This window comes from Sciurus vulgaris, assembly GCF_902686455.1.
Source record: "Sciurus vulgaris genome assembly, chromosome: 10".
In the NCBI taxonomy this organism is placed as follows: Eukaryota; Metazoa; Chordata; class Mammalia; order Rodentia; family Sciuridae; genus Sciurus; species Sciurus vulgaris.
In genome coordinates, this window is record NC_136470.1 from 93,428,615 (window position 1) to 93,449,934 (window position 21,320).

General features: G+C 38.8%; 1 protein-coding gene across 16 annotated transcripts in view; it reads left to right on the top strand.

Moving 5' to 3' along the window:
• The window catches only part of PEX5L (peroxisomal biogenesis factor 5 like), a 220,983-nt gene that overhangs the window by 154,262 nt on the left and 45,401 nt on the right, over nt 1-21,320 (top strand). For all 16 annotated transcript variants that reach the window (XM_079156366.1, XM_079156355.1, XM_079156353.1 and 13 more), the window contains one exon: nt 5,330-5,425. In XM_079156366.1, coding sequence (XP_079012492.1) covers nt 5,330-5,425 — 96 coding nt within the window. The remainder of the gene's footprint in view (nt 1-5,329; nt 5,426-21,320) is intronic.

Genomic DNA, 21,320 nt, shown 5'->3' on the forward strand with positions numbered 1-21,320 from the left:
GTTTTCTCCCATTCTGTGTATTGTCTCTTCATTCCTTTGATTGTTTCCTTTGCTATGAAGAAGTTTCTAGTGTGATGTGATCTCGTCTATTTTTGCTTTTGTTGTCTTTGCTTTTGAGATCAAATTCAAAAAATTAGTGCCCCAATCAACATCATGGAGATTTTCCTCTAAGTTTTCTTCTAGTAGTTCCATAGTTTGGAGTCTGACATTTAATTACTTAATCTATTTTGAATTGATTTTTGCATATGGTGAGAGATAAGGGTCCAATTTCATTCTTTTGCATGTGGATATCTAGTTGTCCCAATACCATTTATTGAAGAGACTGAAATTCCCCAATATGTGTTGTTGGCACTTTGTTTTTTTTGCAGTGCTGGGGATTGAACCCAGGGCCTTGTGCTTGCGAGGCGAGCACTCTACCAACTGAGCTATATCCCCAGCCCTTAAAGCCTTAAAGCATTGCGCATTCAGATGAATTTGCTTTTTTTTTTTTTTTTTTTTTTTTTTTTTTTTTTTTTTTTGGTGGTGTAGGGGATTGAACCCAGGGCCTTGTGCATGCGAGGAAAGCACTCTACTAACTGAGCTATATCCCCGGCCCGGCACTTTGTTAGAAATCAGTTGACTGTAAGCAAATGGCTTTTGGGGCTCTCTGTTCCATTCCATTGATCTGCATTTCTATTTTCACACTGTCAGGTGGTTTTGTTTACTATAGTTTTATAGTATATTATAAAATCAGGATGATGCTCCACTTTCATTCTTTTTGCTCAAGATAGCTTTGGATATTTATGGTCTTTTCTGATTCTATATAAATTTTAGGATTTCTTTTTTTTATTTTCTATTTTTGTGATGAATGCCATTGGTGTTTTAAAAGAAATTGCTTTGAATTTGCAAATTGCTTTGCACAGTATGGACATTTTAACAATACTTATTCTTCCAATTTATGAACACAAGGTACCTTTTCATTTATTTTCTGGTGTACAAATAAATAACCTTGTGCAATAAACTCAAACATTTACTTCTTACCACATGCTCACATTTTTTTTTTTAATTTGTTTATGTTATTTACAAAGGGACCAACAGGAAGACAAAAGAATTGGTTCCAAAAGCAAAGTATTGAGAAACAAAGATTTATATAGCCATTTGGGAAAGAAATATTAAACTGATGGGCTGGGGATATAGTTCATTTGGTAGAATGCTTGCCTTGCAAGCACAAGGCCCTGGGTTCAATCCCCAGTACCGCAAAAAAAAAAAAAAAAAAAAAAAAAGAAAGAAAAGAAAAAGAAATATCAAACTGAGTTTCCCAAGTTAGATACAAAATTGATTATCTTTCTACAAGACCATAGACCATATCCCCTTTGGAGTTAATTTCTCTCTCAGGCTATAGCATCCTAAGAACTTAGCCACCTTAAAAGGTTATAAACATCTGCATCTTTATAGTTGTATGTTTCTGTTAATATATGCCAACCCAAGAGTACCATATGAGAGTTGTAGAGAACTGTATGGGGTCTTCAAAAGAGATGTCCACATCACCCAAAATTTGCAAATATTACCATATATGGCAAAGAGGTGATTAAGTGACTGTAGATCTCAAGAGAAGTAAATGATTCTTTTCTACTTAGGTGGGTCCTGAATATAACCTTATAAGAGTAATATGGGGGAGGGGTTGAGAGAATAGAGGAGGAAGTAACGTGGAGTGTTATGTCCATAGACCACCTGAAGCTACCAAGTACTGGCAGAGGCATGGGACAGATTATCCCCCAGAGCCCTCAGAGGGAGCATGGCTCTACTGGCACTATAATTTTGGACGTCTAGTCTCCAAAACTTTGAGAGAATAAATATCTATTGTTTCAATCCACCCAATTTGTGGGAATTTATTATAGCAGCCCTGCGAATCTTGTACTGGAGTCAAGTAGACTTATTAGGAAATGCTCTAGCATAATATTAGGAAATCAAGCAATCTCGATTTGCCTTTTTCAAAGTTGGAAAAACAGTTTTCATTTACAAATCCTACTTCTCAGATGTCTCCCAGAATATGACCAAGAGGTGGTTCTACACCAGTTTGTTGAGTTCTTCAGTACTCAGAGAACAGCACCCGGGGAAATAGTGCTACAATTCCATGGGAAGGGGGTCTCAGTGGGCAGATCCTCTGCACTGAGGATGCTGCCCTCTGCAGAAAGCCCAGAAGAGAATTACTGTGAGTGCAGTGCCCCTGACTTGGCAGCATGTGCTGATGGGTGTTAAGGTGGCAGGTACAGCCCACCTATTCACATGAGGGTCGCTTTTCCCCACTAGGACTCAGTTGTGTCTTTTTTTTTTTAGGATTTACTTTCTTTCCTTTTTACCTCTGTTGAGTAAAAGGGGACCCAAGGAAGTCCCTTTGCTGGTATTTCCCACAATACCACATTGTCTCTCCTTGTCAGAAGACAGCCATGTGCTTTTGAAGGTTTGTCATTGCCATAAACAAAATAATGTAGATTGAGAAATGTAATGTGCATAAATTAGAAACCAAACAACCACATATTTCACACTCTGCATCAAAGTTAGACATAAATAAGAAAAGCTTGCAGTTCACAAATATTCAAAGTATAAGTGACCTAAGTAGTCCTATTTTAAGCTAGAAGATCTTTATGTTCTTTTCAATCCATTGAACCCAGGGACCATGCAATTTCCAAACAAAAACATTCAGCGACAATCAAAAATATCCCATTAGTTTATGCTGCTACTAAATATATACAAAGGCATGTAGCATCATTTTAAAAATACAGCTCTCATAACTTTCTTATGATTTACAGTAACCTTTTTTTGCTTCTGCAGCAAGTATAAGTTTGCTTCCACAATACTGGAGTCCAACAAATTGGCCCATTATTTTTATTAACTTGTATAAAATCTGGTTCTAAGGCCCCACTAGACAGGATGGTGTATTAGTCAATCTCACTTAGGTCTGAGGTCCCCCTCCCTGCCAGCTGTCTGGACTGGGAGCAGTATACACATTCATGGGGCCCAGGAAACCTCCCAAGAGGCTACTTGCTCACAGTGCCCAGTGACTCTGGCCCACCTGCCAGTTAGACACTGGCACCCAGGCAGGACCAGGGACTGCTCGGCACTCTTCCCTACCACACACACACTGCAGTGGCCTCACCCCCGCACACCCACAGGCCTGGGCCTTTACTAGGCAGCTCCCTTGGGCATCCTGCAGTCACTCCCCTCCCCAGTTGGCCTGTGATGTCACAGACTCAGCCACTCCAGGTCCAGGACAAAAATCACGTGCCCTCTCAATCTCCCAGGAGCTCCCCCTTGGCCAGGAAGTCTTGACGGAGAACACCATCTAGGGTCAAGGAGAGGAAATACCTTTAATTCATTCACTTATCTCTTCACCAAAGGCATCTTCTCAACAAATGTATATGGCCTGCAGGAGCACCTACTGTCTGCCAGGAGATAATGGGGAGATAGCGCTACTGACAACACGGAGGAGATAACATAACGCTTCAATAAATTAACCTTCCACCTTCATTAGAGCAAAACATAGTCTGACCCCTGTTTAGTATCAGAAGTGTTAGATGTAATTACTTCTTTGTTTTCAACCCACAATATTTTTCAGGTTACTTGGTCCTCACCCTGCATGAACTCTGTAGGGACAGCTTTTCTGTGTTTTGTGTCTTCCTAAAGTGGGTCAGGTAAACATTGCCTCCCATGAAAGGCCATGCAGTGCACTGAGTATGACCATGACCATAAGCACCGGTTCTTTTGTTTACTAGCTCTGTGACCCTGGCAAGTTAATTAAGCTCTCTGTGCCTCAATGTCATCATCTTATTGAAAGGACAAAATGGGTTATAGACTCTCATGTACTTATAACAGTGTCTGGCATGTAGTGAGCACTGATAGTACTATTGTGTCACAATAAAATGGGGTTCCTCTTCAGGACCAGTGATGGTAGAGAACAAAAGAAAAGCAGCTGAGCTGTATAGATGTTTAGTGCTCAGTGAAGAGCAAAGTTTCACTATAGAACAGTGATTTTCAAACCTGACTGCTTTTGAAAATCACCAGAGGAGCTTTTCAAACATCTGATGCCCGGGCCCCACCCCCAGAGCTTCTTATTTAATAGATCTGGGATGGCGCCCGGAGCTATTCACAAAATTTCTGTGAAAACTAGACTTGAGCATCCTGTGTAGAGAAATTTCATCCAAACCTTCAATAAAAGGGAGCCAGGAATTCACTGCACATACCCTGTTTGTCCTTCTCCACAAGGCCCAGCTATCTCATCAGTGCAACCGCTCATCCTGCTGCCCAGACATCTGCAGGACACTCATCACTTGCCAAACCCTATGCCAAGCAGAAGCAGTACAAACGTTACCAAAATCCCACCTTCAGTGGTGTGCAGAGGATCCACAAGTACTAAATGTGTGAATGCTCCAAAATACAATGTTGAGTGAAGAAAAAAAGCAAGTTGCAGAATAACACACCATTTATGTTTCAAAAACTCTTAAGTACATTACTGTATTCTCTCTGTGGGTGCATAAACATGAATGTGACTTCAAAGAAAATGATCTAGAGGCACAACTTTTATATTTGACCTTTTCCGAAATAATGTTTTCATTTTTATGAAATTAAAGAGAACTTTTTTAAAATGATAGCAGTCTTGGAGTGGGGGAGGGATTCTAGAAATAATTACATTTAGCTAAGTTAAGATAGATACCAGCTTGCCTGTTAATTTGACAAAGCTGTTGGCCTTATCAGACATGATTTTATCCAAAAAAAAGTCATTATTCTGTAACAGAGAACAATGCGCTGAGAAATAGGACGTAAAACAGTACAGAAAGCAGAGAAAAGAGAATGCTGGGTAAGGAATGAAGGAGGCCTAGAAGCCATACTTCATCTCTGCAACTTTTTTGCTTTCACAGGAGGCTGGCCGCCTAACAGAAAGCTGGCTATCAGTTGTCTGGGTCTACTTTTCTAATGGAGATTCTCTATCCTAGCTGCAAATTAGAATCATGTGGACAGGGTGGCTAAAACGGCAATGCCCAACCCAGTCCTACTGAAATAGTGTGCTTGGGAGGTGGGACCTGGTTTCAACACGACCAGGGCGGGTACACCCGGGGGGGGGGGGGGGGGGGGGGGGGGGGGGGTGCGGGGGAATCATGCGTGCATGTTCACACACATTCTGGCAACATCCCAGTTACGGCAAAATCATGCCTGCAAAATACTCCAAAAATGACATGAATCAGAAGTGCTTCTTGAACTCTAAGGAAGAATTAAGGTGAGAAAAGGAAAAATACCCATATTTTTGTATCATGTGATTCTAATAGTGTAACATCATGTGTTTGGTTTATTTCAGGCTAGACTGACCAAAGAACATCGCTGGGGAAGTGCATTACTTTCTAGAAATCACTCCTTAGAAGAGGAATTCGAAAGGGCAAAAGCAGCAGTGGAGGTAACGTTTTTAAAATTGGTTTTTTGCTTTTCATTTCTAAGAGTTGCATTCAAAAAAACCTGAAACTTCCACAGGATACATATAAAATGAAACTCACTATATAGATAGGAAAAAAAAAAAAAACATTATAATTGTCAAAGTGAGACTTGGTTTACCAGAGAACCTTTGATTTTCCCACCAGGATGTCACCTCCTATGACAGTTTTGTGACAGATTAGCACTAACTGTCTGAAATCCTGGGTCAGAAAAGGGTCTGAGCCTAGTCTAGGTTCCCTGGTGAACCAATGCCATGTATTTGCTGTACTTTGGTGAGACCAAATTCATGCCTGATATTTTTACTTCTCTAGCATCTAGCACAATGTCTGAAACATGGAAGTTGTGTTGCCCTTGGGTATTATGTATTTTCCTAACTGGGTGGGAAAATGTCATGACTGGAATATTCTAGCCAATGGATTAACCATCTTGACCTGAGCCTAACGTTGTTTGTTTGTTTGTTCATTTTAACTGAGTCCAAAATATTGTTGATAAATAAAATTAAATGCTTGATTTAAACATTGGTTTCCATATTTAGCCTTTTAAAGAGTAGGGGCAGGAGATGGGGAAAGGAGTCAAGGAAAAAATAAACAAAAATTTGCTCTTGCTGTTTTTCTTTTTTTTTTAAATCCATTTCCTTCCTGGCTAGAATCACAGAGTGCTCACAGATGCTATCTACAATGCTCGTCAGAGCTTTCCTAGATTGATGTTTGAGAGAGAGCTTTTCACTGAACTCAGGCATGAGCTTGTTAGGATCTCCATTTCTATTACTGATATGAAATCTTGAAAATTGAAAGCATTCCTGGAACAGAGTTCATTTATGTGGCAGTCTAACCCGTAGGATTCAGATGAAATGATTATACTATTGATGGTCTTCCAGTAACTCTATATTGCAGTTTAATATTACAAGGATTCCTTCCATACTGAGAAACAATTTCATATCCTCATTCAGAAACTTGCAAAAGAACATTTTTATCTCATCACACTTAAAATCAATACAAATTTCTTATTTCAATCTTAACCTTCACTAATTTAAAAAAAGAGTTAATGAATACTTAGTACTCTTAGTGTGATCAACTGATACACTTGGCCGAGACTAGCTGAGTTCAATCAAATGGCTCAAATGCATGGAGCCTATAATTTAATCGATCTAAAATATAACTTTTTCAGACTTTAGAGCTAATTTACATTTATTTTTTGAACTCCTACAGTGTGTAGCACATTGAGTTAGCATGCAAACTATTATTTAGAACCATAGAATGAATCGTAACTTAAGGAAGACATTAAAATTTATCTAGTTCCACTTATAATTAGAAAAATAATGGATTAACCCTTCATCACAAAGTAACAAATCAACAATGAAAAAATAACTACCTACATATCAAGATACATATTCACAAAGTCATTTAATCTTCATTTTGGCAGAGACCTTAGAAGATGTCTATCCCTATCAAGCACATAAAACAAAAGTTTCTTTTAAAAAGCACTCGACAAATTATTGCCTGTTTCTACTTGATCATAGCCAACTAGGGGTAACTCATTTCTTTTCAAAAAACATTCCAATTTTGGTCAGTACTAATTAGTAAAAGGCGGTTCTTTATATCTTGCTGAAATTGGTTTACCAGGAAGTTCAAATTCTGCTTGGTCTTGACTTTGCCCTCTCTGGAGCAAGGCAGAATTAGTTTAATCTGTTCTCTACATAACACCCACCTCACCCGCCTAGCCATGTCTTCTCCTGGTTCCCTTTCCTGGGACCTGAGTTTTATTCCCACTCCTCACTAATAGCAGCATGACAGTTTACATCTCATCAACCAACCTAGACCTCAGCTTCCACACCTCTATAGTCTTTTCCAGCCCCCAATCCTAGGAGGTGTACGTTACTCTAAATAGTTATTCATTTAGCAAACATTGCTGGTTGTTCATAAGTACTGGCTGCTGAACTAGGCACTGAAGAGAAAGAAATAAGCCAACCTTAAATAGCTGTCTATGTATAGCATGGACCACAGGACCAACCTGGACAAATCTCTTGCTTCCTCTATTTTAGTTTCATTTTATCTATAAGATAAGGGACTTGTATTTCTACTATATCAAAACTCTTTGAGTTTATGCCTTTGAGTCAAAAGAATGGTAAGTACAGAATTCCTAGAAAATCAGGGAACTGTAAGTGAATTTTTTCAGCTGAAAGTCTGGGACTGAGAAGCTTCACTAAGGAATGAGAAGAGATAATGCCAACCAGAAGGTAAGAACAGGTGTGGAGAAAAAAAGTCTGGGAGTGCCGGGAGGAGAGTAGAGCATTTACCTTAAGCTAGTCATAAATTGTGCCTACAAAACTCATACATATGTGGACTATTTACCTCCAGATGTTATTCTTACCCAGAGTATTACTATATTCACTGTAGAAGACATTATAATGTGCATTAAAGTCTTGGAAATATACATGCCAATTGACCTACCTTTTAGACTTTATCCTAGAGCAGTAATTATGAAAGTTTGCTATATTTCACCTGTAGCCTTTATTAAATTAGTGTCTGGAAAAAGTCTAAGTATTTCATCTACAATAGATGCTAATATAACTTAGAAGTCATCCTCATAACAAAATGCTATGTAGCTATTTTAAATGACATATAAAAATATTTAAGATCATGAAAAAATGGTTAGTGTAATTGGAATAATAGTCTAGGTCCTGACAGACCTATATATAATCCCAGCTTTGTAAAATGACAATAGCATAATAACTGATGTCTTGAAGTATGTACTAGGTGCCAGGCACTAAGTCAGTAGTGTTATGTGGATTCTTTCTATTAATGTTCACAGTAGTCCTATGAAGAGGGTAATATTAGTATTCCAATTTTGCAGGAGTAAACTGAGGCTTAAGGAGGTTATAGTTATGTGGCATTTTATAAGCAGTTAAGATAGATTTATAGGGCTGGGGATATAGCTCAGTTGGTAGAGTGCCTCGCATGCACAAGGCCCTGGGTTCAATCCCCAGCACCACAAAAAAAAAAAAAAGATAGATTTACAAATGAACTACCCACATACAGCAAGTTGCAAAGCCATGAATTTCCCCAGACTCCAGAGCCTATGAACCTCTGCACTATGTAACTATAAAGAGCATCTGCCGTGGTCTTTTCAGGCTGCTATGACAAAACAACTTAGATTGGATAATTTATGAACAGTTGAAATGTATTATTGCTCAAAATTTTGAAGACTGGGAAGTTCAAGATCAGACTCAGTGTCTGATGAGGGCCAGGTCCTTATGGATGGTGCCTTCTTGCTGTGTCCTCATGTGTTGGAAGGGCAAAAAGTTCTACCCAGTTCCCTAGGGTCCCTTTAATGAGCTCCACCTCATTGCCTACCAAAGATCCAACCTGTGTTGTATGAAAGGAGAGAAGGTTAGCACTCCCCTTGACAAGGATGGAAGAGGCCCTCGGGCCTGACAACACGCATACGGTCAAAGACCCAACCTATAATAACATCACCTTGGGTCAACACATGATTTATAGGGTACACATACTCAGACCACAGCAGAGTCAGTACCCAAATGTTAACCGTAGTTGTTCTTGGGTGGCTGGATTTGGAACAATTTTTGCTTTTCTTCTGTTGGCTTATCTGTATTTTCCATATGTTTATGTTGGTAATCAGGGGGAAAGATGCCAGTTACAGACACTATGGTAGAATATTAGACTCTGAAAAGAGCTAAAAATGTCTTAGTCATCATTTCAAAACAAAAATGGCACTGCAGATTGCCTTCGTCAGAGACAGTTTTGAATACCAGTAAGATCCTGATGGAAATCATGCCTGGAGCAAGTTGAATTTTTCCCAGATTTCCGCCTTGTATTTTCATATCATCTGATTCCAAAGTTCCTTCTGTTTCTTATTCTATTCCTTTTGTCCATTTGTCATCATCCTGCCTCTTGATGGGGCACCTGGTCTCCTCCCCATCACCTTCTCTGACCCCTGCCCCTTATTAAACTCCAGGGATACTCCTTTCTCTCCATCCACTCAAGTACCAAGTTGACTGCCCACTGCCCCCACTTTCTCTTCTCTTCTCTGGAACACTGTCCCCTCATGTCTGCATAAAGCAGGATCCTTCTTGTTGTTCAAGTTTTAGTTGGAGTAGTAACTCCTCAGAAAGGCTGAACCCAATTTCTATCACATCTCCTACAACTTGTTTCTCATCCTTGTATTTATCACTGGGTCTTGTTTGATTTTGTTTGTTGTCTACCTTTCCACTTAACACGTAAACTTCATGAGAAAATGAGCCTTGTCTCTTGTTTACCTTTATACCACCCAGTATCTAGAACTCTGTCTCCAAATGAATGAATGTACAGATAATATGAATAACACTTCTTTTCTATCTCTTTCCTGTTGTGTATAAAGTGACATATAACCTTCTTATGTAACACTATCTGCATTTTGATGTCTGGCATAAACAGATGATTCTGTCCTGGAGACTGAACTGAATTGTCCTCTGTGGTTGTCTTGGTCTCAATGTCAGTCAGTGAGACACACTTGGAATAATGCAGGGAGTACCAACCAATTTTGCCATGATGTAACACTGGGCATGTTTTGTATTTTACATGGTATAAGCTCATTTTTACTTGAACTAAGACCTGAAAACATGCAACTCAACTAATTATTGAGCTGAAATGTCCTAAAATACAACATCCATTACTGATTAAAAAATAACTAAGACTATAAGCACATTTATTGTATAAAATGAATGACCTGAAAACCTGCTTATGTGCAAGACTGACATTCATTGCTCAAGGTCACATTGAACTGTTAGGTCTAATGAAACCTTGTATAGGTGAGGCTCTTTGCCTTCATATTTTATGTTTTCTTGAGGGAAAAATACTGTACATTCACCTCTAACCAAAGTGTTGTGATGTTAGGACAAGAAGCCAGATATACCTATTCCAGGTTGAAAAAAAGAATTCATCCTCCCTGTATAAAAGGGACAGGTGCTTCCTCCATGCTTCTTTCTGGATTTTCCTCATAGAAGCAGCCTAAATGCACTGTCAGCTACAGTGGCTCTCCAGAAAGGATGCATAGGGAGACACAAATGAGAAGCTGGGAAGGAGCCCTTGGCGCTGCCTCCCAGGAGCAGAGATCCCTAGGGAGAACTATGCTGCATCTGCAGAGGAGAGAGAAAGTCACATGGGAAGTCAGCATGCCTGCAACTACTACCCAAAAATACCTCTTTCATCACTGTTAGTAGAGAGAAAAAGAACCAGCTAGCATCTGGTATTGTTCTTAGTTAGTGTCTCTAGACACCTCAACCTTTTGAATAATTGGAGTTAGTAACAAATTCATCAAACATGTTTAAGTTCCTTCTATGAGTCAGGCACTGTATTGGGTTGTAGCAATAGGGAAATTAATAAGATCTCTGCCCTTAAGGAGGAATTAAGGTGAAGAATCACAGATACGTGCAAACTAGGGTATCACTCAAGTGTAACTTGGCATGTGGCACAGTCCCTGACACATCCACCAGACTGTGACTTATAGATTTGACTGTGTCTCATACTTCTTTATGTTCTCACATCAGTCTGATGCAAAGAATGGCCCCACAAATTTTTGCTGCATAAATTGATTAACAATTTATTCCTCTAATGAACTGATTTTTAACTAAGCATCTCTCCTCTGATGTGTACTTAGGATATATTATAAATTTTGACTAACAGAAGGATGAAATTTTTACCCCTAAAATAAAAGTCATGTCTTGTTTAGCTCCAATAGTATGATAATGCCATTATTATGATTATGCATTTTAAGCAATATTTTCACAGCTGCACCTTTACCTGAAAGATTTATTCCTCCTTCATTATATATTATATATTATATAATGAAATATATAAATGAAATAAGGATGAATGGCTGGAGGAAAGTACAGTTGTCAGAGAAGAAACAGGGGGCATTCCTTTAAATCTTTTTGACTAATTAGTGGAAACTACTAAATTCTACTACTACCTTTAAACTCTAGACCTCTGAATGCTTCTTGTCTCCCAATTCTCTTCCTTTTGAGCTTTGCTTGGATATTGGCTGTGATAGTCTGAAATGTCCACTAATTGTTTTAGACTCCCTTCAAAATATGAAGCTTAATTTTCTCTTGAGGGTAGGCAGGACTTTAGTGACTTACTTCTAACAAAGTGAAGTCATGATGTGTGACCTTGAAGAGCATGTCATAAAAGGCACTGCAGCCTCCTCCCTGCTGGCTCTCAGATCACCCACTCTGGGGAGAACCCAACCGCCACATCATGCAGACCCTTAGCCCACATGGTGAGAAAGCAAGGCCTCTGCCAACAGCCAGCAAAGAACTCAGGCTCCTGCCCAGACCACAGAGTCTGCCACTGTGGGAGACAGTTCTGCAGACCCTGTGGAGCCTGGGGATGACCATAGCTCCAGCCAACAGCTTAGTTCCAACCTCTTAAAATGCCCCAAGCCAAAGCCTTCATGTTAGTGTCTCCCAAATCCCTGCCCCTCAGAGACTGTGATATAAAAAATGTTCGTTATTTGACGTTGCCAAGTGTTGGGATGATTTGATAAGCAGCAACTGATAGACCTCGTGTCACTCTGCTCCTCATAGTCCCCAGGCACGTCCTGCTCCTCTGTTCTTCCATCTCCACCCCCAGCACACATTGGTGCTGCACAATGGAAGGATTCCCCCGCAGAACCAGAAAGTGCATTCGTTCGTTCTAGATTGGAATTTTTTGAGCTACCATGTTACTTCTAACAGGTCCTCCTGTTGTCCTTTCTGATCCCCAAGGAAACCTGAACATAAGACTTCTGGTGACAACTTGAGTTCTTTAGAGGACATACCATCCCCAAGGATCCTGTCAGGGTCTTCCATTTTCTTCAGCACAGCTCCTAGACCTTTCCGCAGGACAAGCTTCTTGGGAATCTACTTTTGCCATCTGTTTCTGAGTTCTATGGCAAAGGACACGACCTCAGAATAACTTCCTGCCAGGCTCAGGCCCACATTTCCTCCAGCAGCATAGGAAAACCATCACAGCAGACTGATAGTCACTGCTATCTGAACATGAAAAATGATGAAGTTCAATGCTGATTCCTTGTTCTACAAATATGAGCACCTGCTATTTTCTGAATATTTGTGACCCCCATTCCCCACCCAATTCACATTAATCCCCACAGGATGGCATTAAGAGGTGAGGGCTTTGGCAGAGCCCTCAATGATGGGATTGGTACCCTTTTACAATAGAGAGCTTGTCTGCCCCTTCCACCAGGTGAGGAGCACTGTCAATAAGGAACAGCCCCTCACCAAACATTAAATCTGCTGGCACCTTGATCTTGAACTCCCCAACCTCCAGAATCATGAGAAATATACGTTTGTTGTTTATAAAGTGCTCAGCTTACGGTATGTAATTCAGTAAGTAGTCCAAGCAGGCTAAGACAGTAACCTTATTTATTTCTCTTTAACTGGAAGATGCTATCTTCAAAAAAATAACACAAAGGCCAAACCCAGCTCTAGTGACATAAGCTTGAATAGGCTTTCAGTATTAAAATTTTATTTCCACCTGACACTGTTTTTGCATATAGACTATAGATCTGATAGGCACCTCAGGAACATTATGTGACTGGGCGAAATCAGAGACCATTCTTGAACAGCGTTTATTAATGAAGGATTGCGTGAGAGACTGCTGACTTAGGTACCCTCCTCTTCCAAGAAGATTATCTGTCTCCTGCACCCTCTCACATTTCCTTTTGCTTTCTTGACAGTATTACCTCTTTGAAGCAGGTGGAAGAGATTAATGGATTAAAAACTACTTAAAACATTCTGACTTAGATTCAATATCCGAAAAAGAGAAAACCTTCCGAAAATATATGAAGACATTCTTTGGGCAACACTGAAAGAATCTTGAAGTGAACTACTTAAGATACACATTTCCTTAAACTGAGCTTGTCATGTTAGCTAACACACTGCCCATGTCAAATGTAGACAGGTCACAAAGATTAGATGTGTTGTGAGTTCACTGAAAAACTGGCATACGTTCCTCTGCACTCACAATGGATTTAATTTCCTTCTGTCTTAAACAAATGAAATCTGATTTCTAAAAACAAACTGAGCATAAATAAGAACTGATGTAGAATGAGTTGTGATGTACTCTCAGAGGTGATATAACAAAAGCTTAAAGTCAGATAGATGATAAGCAGTCAATTAAAAGCAAGAGGGATGCTGAGAACCCACATCTAGTCTATTTAGGTCATTATGAGCATTTACTATATTCTTTGCACTGTTCTCTGATACCTACTATGTAACTCCTTAAGTAATGAAATCTTTAACAGGACCCATTATAATAAAACCTCAGTTATCCACAGATTACTCTTCTAAATTATATTTGTATACCATTTCAATAGACCAAAAAGTAGCTTGGAAAAGTCCTTACTTTCAATTTGAGAAATCTTGGGTCATCATTCTAGATATAGTCTAATCTATAAATACTTACTGAGCAAAAAAAAATAGGAAAAGGTGAACCTGAAAAGATATAAACTCTGTCTGAGGTAAGCTAAGCAGTTAAGACTGTTCTGTATTAATGTTTCACCTTTGGAGCAAACAGGACAATAATTTTTGTTCCTTTCTCCTCAAAGAGGTTCTCCAAAGACCAGTGAGACCATAGGTTAAAAATAGTTTAAACCATGTGTTGGAAGTCTCTGTACCTAGGAATCACATGTTAAATGTAGATGAAAAAGTGAAGTAGCATAGCAATGTATGTGGCAAAGTCTTTTTTTATTTTATTTTTATTGTAAACAAATGGGATGTATCTTGTTTCTCTGTTTGTACATGAAGTAGAGGCATACCATTTGTGTAATCATACATTTACCTAGGGTAATAGTTTTTGATTCATTCTGTTACTTTTTTTTCTTCCCCCCATCCCTCCCACCCCTCTTATCCCCCATACAGTTCCTCCTTCCTCCATTCTTGCCCCCCTCCCACCCCCCATTATGTGTCATCATCCGCTTATCAGTGAGATCATTTGTCCTTTGGTTTTTTGAGATTGGCTTATCTCACTTAGCATGATATTCTCCAATTTCATCCATTTGCCTAAAATTATTGCAAATGCCATAATTTTATCATTCTTTATGGCTGAGTAATATTCCACTGTGTGTGTGTGTGTGTGTGTGTGTGTGTGTGTGTGTATCACAGTTTCTTTATCCATTCATCAATTGAAGGGCATCTAGGTTGGTTCCACAATCTGGCTATTGTGAATTGAGCAGCTATGAACATTGATGTGGCTATATCTCTGTAGTATGCTGATTTTAAGTCCTTTGGGTATACGCCAAGGAGTGGGATAGCTGGGTCAAATGGTGGGTCCATTCCAAGTTTTCTAAGGAATCTCCACACTGCTTTCCAGAGTGGCTGCACTAATTTGCAGCCCCACCAGCAATGAATGAGTGTACCCGTTTCCCCACATCCTCACCAACACCTATTGTTGCTTGTGTTCTTGATAATCACCATCTAATTGGGGTGAGATGGATTCTTAGGGTAGTTTTAATTTGCATTTCTCTTATTACTAGAGATGTTGAACATTTTTTCATGTATCTGTTGATTGCTTGTACATCTTCTTCTGTGAAGTGTCTGTTCATTTCCTTAGCCCATTTGTTGATTGGGTTATTTGTATTCTTGGTGTAGAGTTTTTTGACTTCTTTATATATTCTGGAAATTTGTGCTCTATCTGAAGTATGAGTGGCAAAGATTTTCTCCCACTCTGTAGGTTCTCTCTTCACATTGATGATAGTTTCCTTTGCTGAGAGAAAGCTTTTTAGCTTGAATTGATCCCAGTTATTGATTCTTGCTTTTATTTTTTATGCTATGGGAGTTCTGTTAAGGAAGTCTGATCCTAAGCCAACATGTTGAAGATTTGGACCTACTTTTTCTTCTATAAGATACAGGGTCTCTGGTCTGATTCCAAGGTCCCTGATCCATTGTGAGTTGATTTTTCTGCAGGGTGAGAGATAGGGGTTTAGTTTCATTCTGTTGCATATGGATTTCCAGTTTTCCCAGCACCATTTGTTGAAGAGGCTATCTTTTCTCCATTGTATATTTTTGGCACTTTTGTCTAGTATAAGAAAATTGTATTTATTTGGGTTTGTGTCTGTGTCCTCTATTCTGTACCATTGATCTACCTGTCTATTTTGGTGCCAATACCATGCCGTTTTTGTTACTATTGTTTTGTAGTATAGTTGAAGGTCTGGTATTGCAATACCCTCCTACTTCACTCCTCCTGCTAAGGATTGCTTTAGCTATTCTGGGTTTCTTATTCTTCCAGATGAATTTCATGATTGCTTGCTCTATTTCTGTAAGGTACATCATTGGGATTTTAATTGGAATTGCATTGAATCTGTATAGCACTTTTGGGAGTATGGCCATTTTGACAATATTAATTCTGCCTATCCAAGAACATGGGAGATCTTTCCATCTTCTAAGGTTTTCTTTAATTTCTTTCTGTAGTGTTCTGTAGTTCTCATTGTAGAGGTCTTTTACCTCTTTTGTTAGATTGATTCCCAAGTATTTTACTTTTTTTGAAGCTATTGTGCCCTCTTTCACCACTTCTATTCAACATTGTCCTTGAAACTCTAGCCAGAGCAATTAGACAGACCAAGGAAATTAAAGGGATACGAATAGGAAAAGAAGAACTCAAACTATCCCTATTTGATGATGACATGATTATATATTTAGAGGAACCAGGAAATTCCACCAGAAAACTTTTAGAAATCATAAGTGAATTCAGTAAAGTAGCAAGATGTAAGATCAATGCTCATAATCCAATGCATTTTTATACATAAGTGATGAATCTTCAGAAAGAGAAATTAAGAAAACTACCCCATTTACAATAGCCTCGAAAAAAAAAAAAAATACGTGGCAAAGTCTTAAACTGACTTGGGTGCTGGTTCTAATTCTGCCAATTCAGCTTTGGGCCTCAGCTTTCTCATCAGTAAAATACATGGTTTGAATTAAATTGGGTTTTATATGCTTGGTCTAAAAGATTAGGTTAAAAAGTAGATGAATATCTTATTTAATAATTGTGTATTTATTTTAATATATGTTAGAGAAAGATAACTGGCACTTCAAATTGGTGGTTCCACAGATGTACTTTGGGCAAGGCAAAAAAATATTTTGTCTTTTCAAGTAAAAGGACTGTATCAATTACAAAGTAAATTAAGAAACTAATAATATAATAATAGAAATGACAAAGTTAGGATCAAATAACTCAGTTTAGGAAACCAGAATTGATGGTTTTTAAGGTCCATCTATTAATTAGGTTAAAGTTAGTAATTATAAAGTTTCTCTAAAATGCAGTTCCTTTTGTGTAATAATGAAAATCCCAAGCTAGCTGGCAGATCTACCCCAGGATAATATATTCTTGGTCCCAGGTTCCTTGCTACTCTTTCTTCTTCATCTGCATGGTCAAGGCCAAGTTGAAGCATATTCTTGCTCCATCCCCTACCAAGGGAAAAAGAGCTTGGAGGAGGCAGGCCTACTTCCCTACGTGCTGATCCACATCTCGTTTACTCACACACCATTGACAGGAGCTTCACATCACACCACCGCATCACGAGCCATCCCACTCTAGACTATATGGGAGACCAAGAAAGGGCCAGAGTTTTGTCACCACAGAAGAAAGGAGAAAGTGTGTTTTGATTAGCCACTAGCAGTCTCTGCTGCAGGTACCTACAACCACTGCTGTAAGTAAAATTTGAGTTGTAGGAATATCAAAAGTGTGTGTGTGTGTGTGTGTGTGTGTAATATGTGTGCATTTTCATTTTACTATTTTACTATTAGGAGTAGTTATTACTAAGCAATTTTCTTTCTACTAGAAGGAATAATGTAATTGGATTTCTACGAAACTCTCAAAATTTCATCTCTTGTTTAGCCGTACTGCACTATATAAATCATTCATCAGTATTCTATAAAACTTCCCATAACTTTGAATAGTATTATTCACAGTTGATTGAAAAGGAAAAATAAAACATAGCTGCAGGTTAAGTACCTTATTTTTGTCACAGGATGAACTCAGGTTTGAAAAAGTTCTAGGCTTTAGTTCTATATTCAAGTCAATAGAGCAACTTGCCCAATTTGGTTTTTGTAGGAAACACTTATTATGAAGTAAAATCAAAAACTAATTGATGAGAGACATCTCTTTTCTGACTACAACTACTTAAGCTGCTTGTTGTTTTAATAAGTAGAACATTGAACACACAGCCACACAGGGATCCATGGACAGTTAGTAGACTTTATGTGGGCAAAGAGGCATCTTGAATTTATTTTATGCATCTGATTAGAGCATATGATATATCATACAATGTGAGCACATAGCTATTGTTCAATAAGTGAATACTTCCTACTATTTAGAAGTCGTCCTCTTCTAAGAAGGTAGCCAATTCTACCTCTGCCTCCCAGATGACTGATCATCAGTCTCTCAGTTCTTAGAGTTTTCCAGAGAAACAGGGTGGAGAGAGAGAGAGAGAGATTTATTGCAAGAAATTTGCTCATGGGAATGTGGAGGCTGGGATGTCCTAAGATCTGCCATCTGCAAGCGGGAAACACAGGTGAATTTGTGGTGTATTTCCAGTCTGATTCCAAGGATGTGAAGACCAGTGAAACTTTTGATATAAATTCTAGTCCAAATTTGAAGGCCATGGACTAACTGTCTAAGACCCAGTGTGAGTGCAGAACAATGACTCAGCTCAAATAGCCAGACAGAGAAAACAAATTCTCACTTCTCTGCCTTTTTGTTTTATTTGAACCCTCAACAGGTTAGATAATGGCCTCCTACACTGAGGAGGACAATCTGCATCATCCAATCTACCGATCTAAATGCTGATCCCACCCAGAAACACCCTCACTGATGCACCTAGAAATAATTTTTAACCAAAATCTCAACACCCCATGGCCTAATCAAGTTGACACACAAAATTAACCATCACAGATTTTAATGACATTTCCAGCCATCCCAGGCTTCCCTGAAACCTCAAGTACTGTCCTGTGAAATGTCATGGTCCATTTTAGAGTTTGGGCCTCATACCACAGGTTCATAAGACCACCCTTCACAGTAGAGAAGTAATTGAATACAGAGATATCAAGGGACTTGAGAGCAAGTACACGCAGCCAATTATTGGCAGGGAGAACTAGAAACCTCATTTGTACATCCTTGGAACTGTTGATAGATGAAGGAAATTCTAATCCAAAAAGTAAACAATACTAGAATTTACTCAAAATTGGAATTTGGTTTGGAGATACATTTTTCTCTCCTTACATCATATTTCTTGATATGTTTTGATTTATATTAAAATCACTTGGCATTATTTGAAATATATATCAACCCACAACAAGGGCAACTACTTTTAATAATCTGAGAGGTTTGGAGGTGTGGAGAGGGAGTAAGCAAGAAGCAAAGGGATATTAAAATATACCTAGAAATCTCTACTACTAGACACGAGCCACATGCAGATAATTGCACATGAATTTGATTTCCTATGAAAGATTCAATTGCATGGTGAACTCTGAGAATAAGTGGTTTACAGAGGCATTCAATTTCAGTTACCTTGTATTGAAAAAGTGAAAAATGAATAAATACATAACCTCAAATCAAGTCCCCAAGTCATAACGTTGTGGTTATTGGACACCAGTTGCTTCCAACATCGAGAAGTTTGGATAGTCACAAAAAAGCGACTAATAACTGAATTTCTGTGTCCTTTACATCTCTGAAGTTAACATGCTAATACATGCAGGCTTGGCTACATGATCCAACTACAGAAGAAAGTAGACTACAGGTCACACCATCTGTAAACTCCTATGTGGCCAGGTGTGGTGGTGCACACCTATAATCCCATTTCCTGGGGAGACAGGAAGGAGGATCACAAGTTGAAGGCCAGCCTGGGCAACATAATGAGATCCTGTCTCAAAAGTTTTTAAAAGTATAAAGGATTTGGGATGTAGCTCAATGATAGACACTTGCCTAGCATGCATGAGACTGGGTTCAGTCCCCATTACTGAGGGAGGAGAATTCAATTCAAAAAAATATTGTATTTTCACAGAATAAATAAATACATAAAACTAATCTCTTCACAGAAGAAGATCTACAAGCAATCAACAAACATATGGAAAAATGTTCAACATCTCTAGTAATAAGAGAAATGCAAATCAAAACCACCCTAAGATTCTATCTCACCCCAATTAGAATGGCGATTATCAAGAATACGAGCAACAACAGGTGTTGGCGAGGATGTGGGGAGAAAGGTACACTCATACATTGCTGGTGGGGCTGCAAATTAGTGCAGCCACTCTGGAAAGCAGTGTGGAGAATCCTTAGAAAACTTGGAATGGACCTGCCATTTGACCCAGCTATCCCACTCCTTGGCCTATACCCAAAGGACTTAAAATCAGCATACTACAGAGACACAGCCACATCAATGTTCATAGCTGCTCAATTCACAATAGCCAGACTGTGGAACCAACCTAGATGCCCTTCAATTGATGAGTGGATAAAGAAACTGTGGTATATATATACAATGGAATATTACTCAGCCATAAAGAATGATAAAATTATGGCATTTGCAGGCAAATGGATGAAATTGGAGAATATCATGCTAAGTGAGATAAGCCAATCTCAAAAAGCCAAAGGACGAATGATATCGCTAATAAGTGGAGGATGACACATAGTGGGGGGGAGGGAAGGGTTAGTGTTAGGGTTAGAGTTAGGGTTAGGGAGGGGGCAAGTATGGAGGAAGGAACTACTGTATAGAGGGTAAAGAGGGGTGGGAGGGGTGGGGGGAGGGGAAAAAATAACAGAATGAATCAAACAACATTACTCTATGTAAATTTATGATTACACAAATGGTATGCCTTTACGCCATGTACACACAGAGAAACAACATGTATCCCATTTGTTTACAATTAAAAAATAAATAAATAAATAAAAAATAAATAAATAAATTTAAAAAAAAAACTAATCTAAGTGCATTTCCCCAAATAAGTTCAGGGTGTTTCTGGGATGGTAGCACTTTGTTTATTAAATCATTTATGAAGACCCAGGTGAACAAAGGTCACATGTTAGAAAAATTACATTTAAAGTTAACCATGTTCTTGCCCATGACTCATTTGGACTTCTCAACAGTCTTTCTAAAATAAACTGGGTTTTGTGGGTTTTTTTTTTTTTTTTAATATTAAAACATTCATTCTCCACCCCTTTTATAATCAGATATTAAATTGTGAGAATCACATTTAAAAGTCACTCCACAAATTAAATTGTAGTTTTAACTAACCAGGTGGTAATGATACAATAAGGTCTTCAAAATTGGAAGTGTTCCTTTTGTAAGTGGCATTTGATTTTATGGAGCCACCAAATCACAGTGAATCAAATAAAAAAGATATACCCACAGCGGGTGGTGGTGCACACCTGTAATCCCAGCAACTCGAGAGGCTGAGGCAGGAGGATCACAAGTTCAAGGCCAGTCTCTGCAACTTAATGAGACCCTCAGCAACTTAATGAGACTGTGTCTCAAAATAAACAATAGAAAGGGCTGGGGATGTATCTCAGTGGTAAGGTGCTCCTGGATTCAATCCTCGATACCAAAAAATTTCTAAATAAAATAAAGACATACCCCATTCAACTTCAACTTGCCTGGGATGTGTGTGGAGGCACACACACACATGCACACACATACACACTCAAATATACACAGACCACTGGAAAGTTAGACCTATCTCCCTGATTGATTCAGAACAAAGAGGAAGGGAGGTGACCTGGGGAGCAGAAGTAGGTACATCCTCTCAGTCTAGTTTCCACTAACTAGACCTAAAGCTCTAGGGTGCACTCATTGGTGATACTCCACAAGGCAGGCCT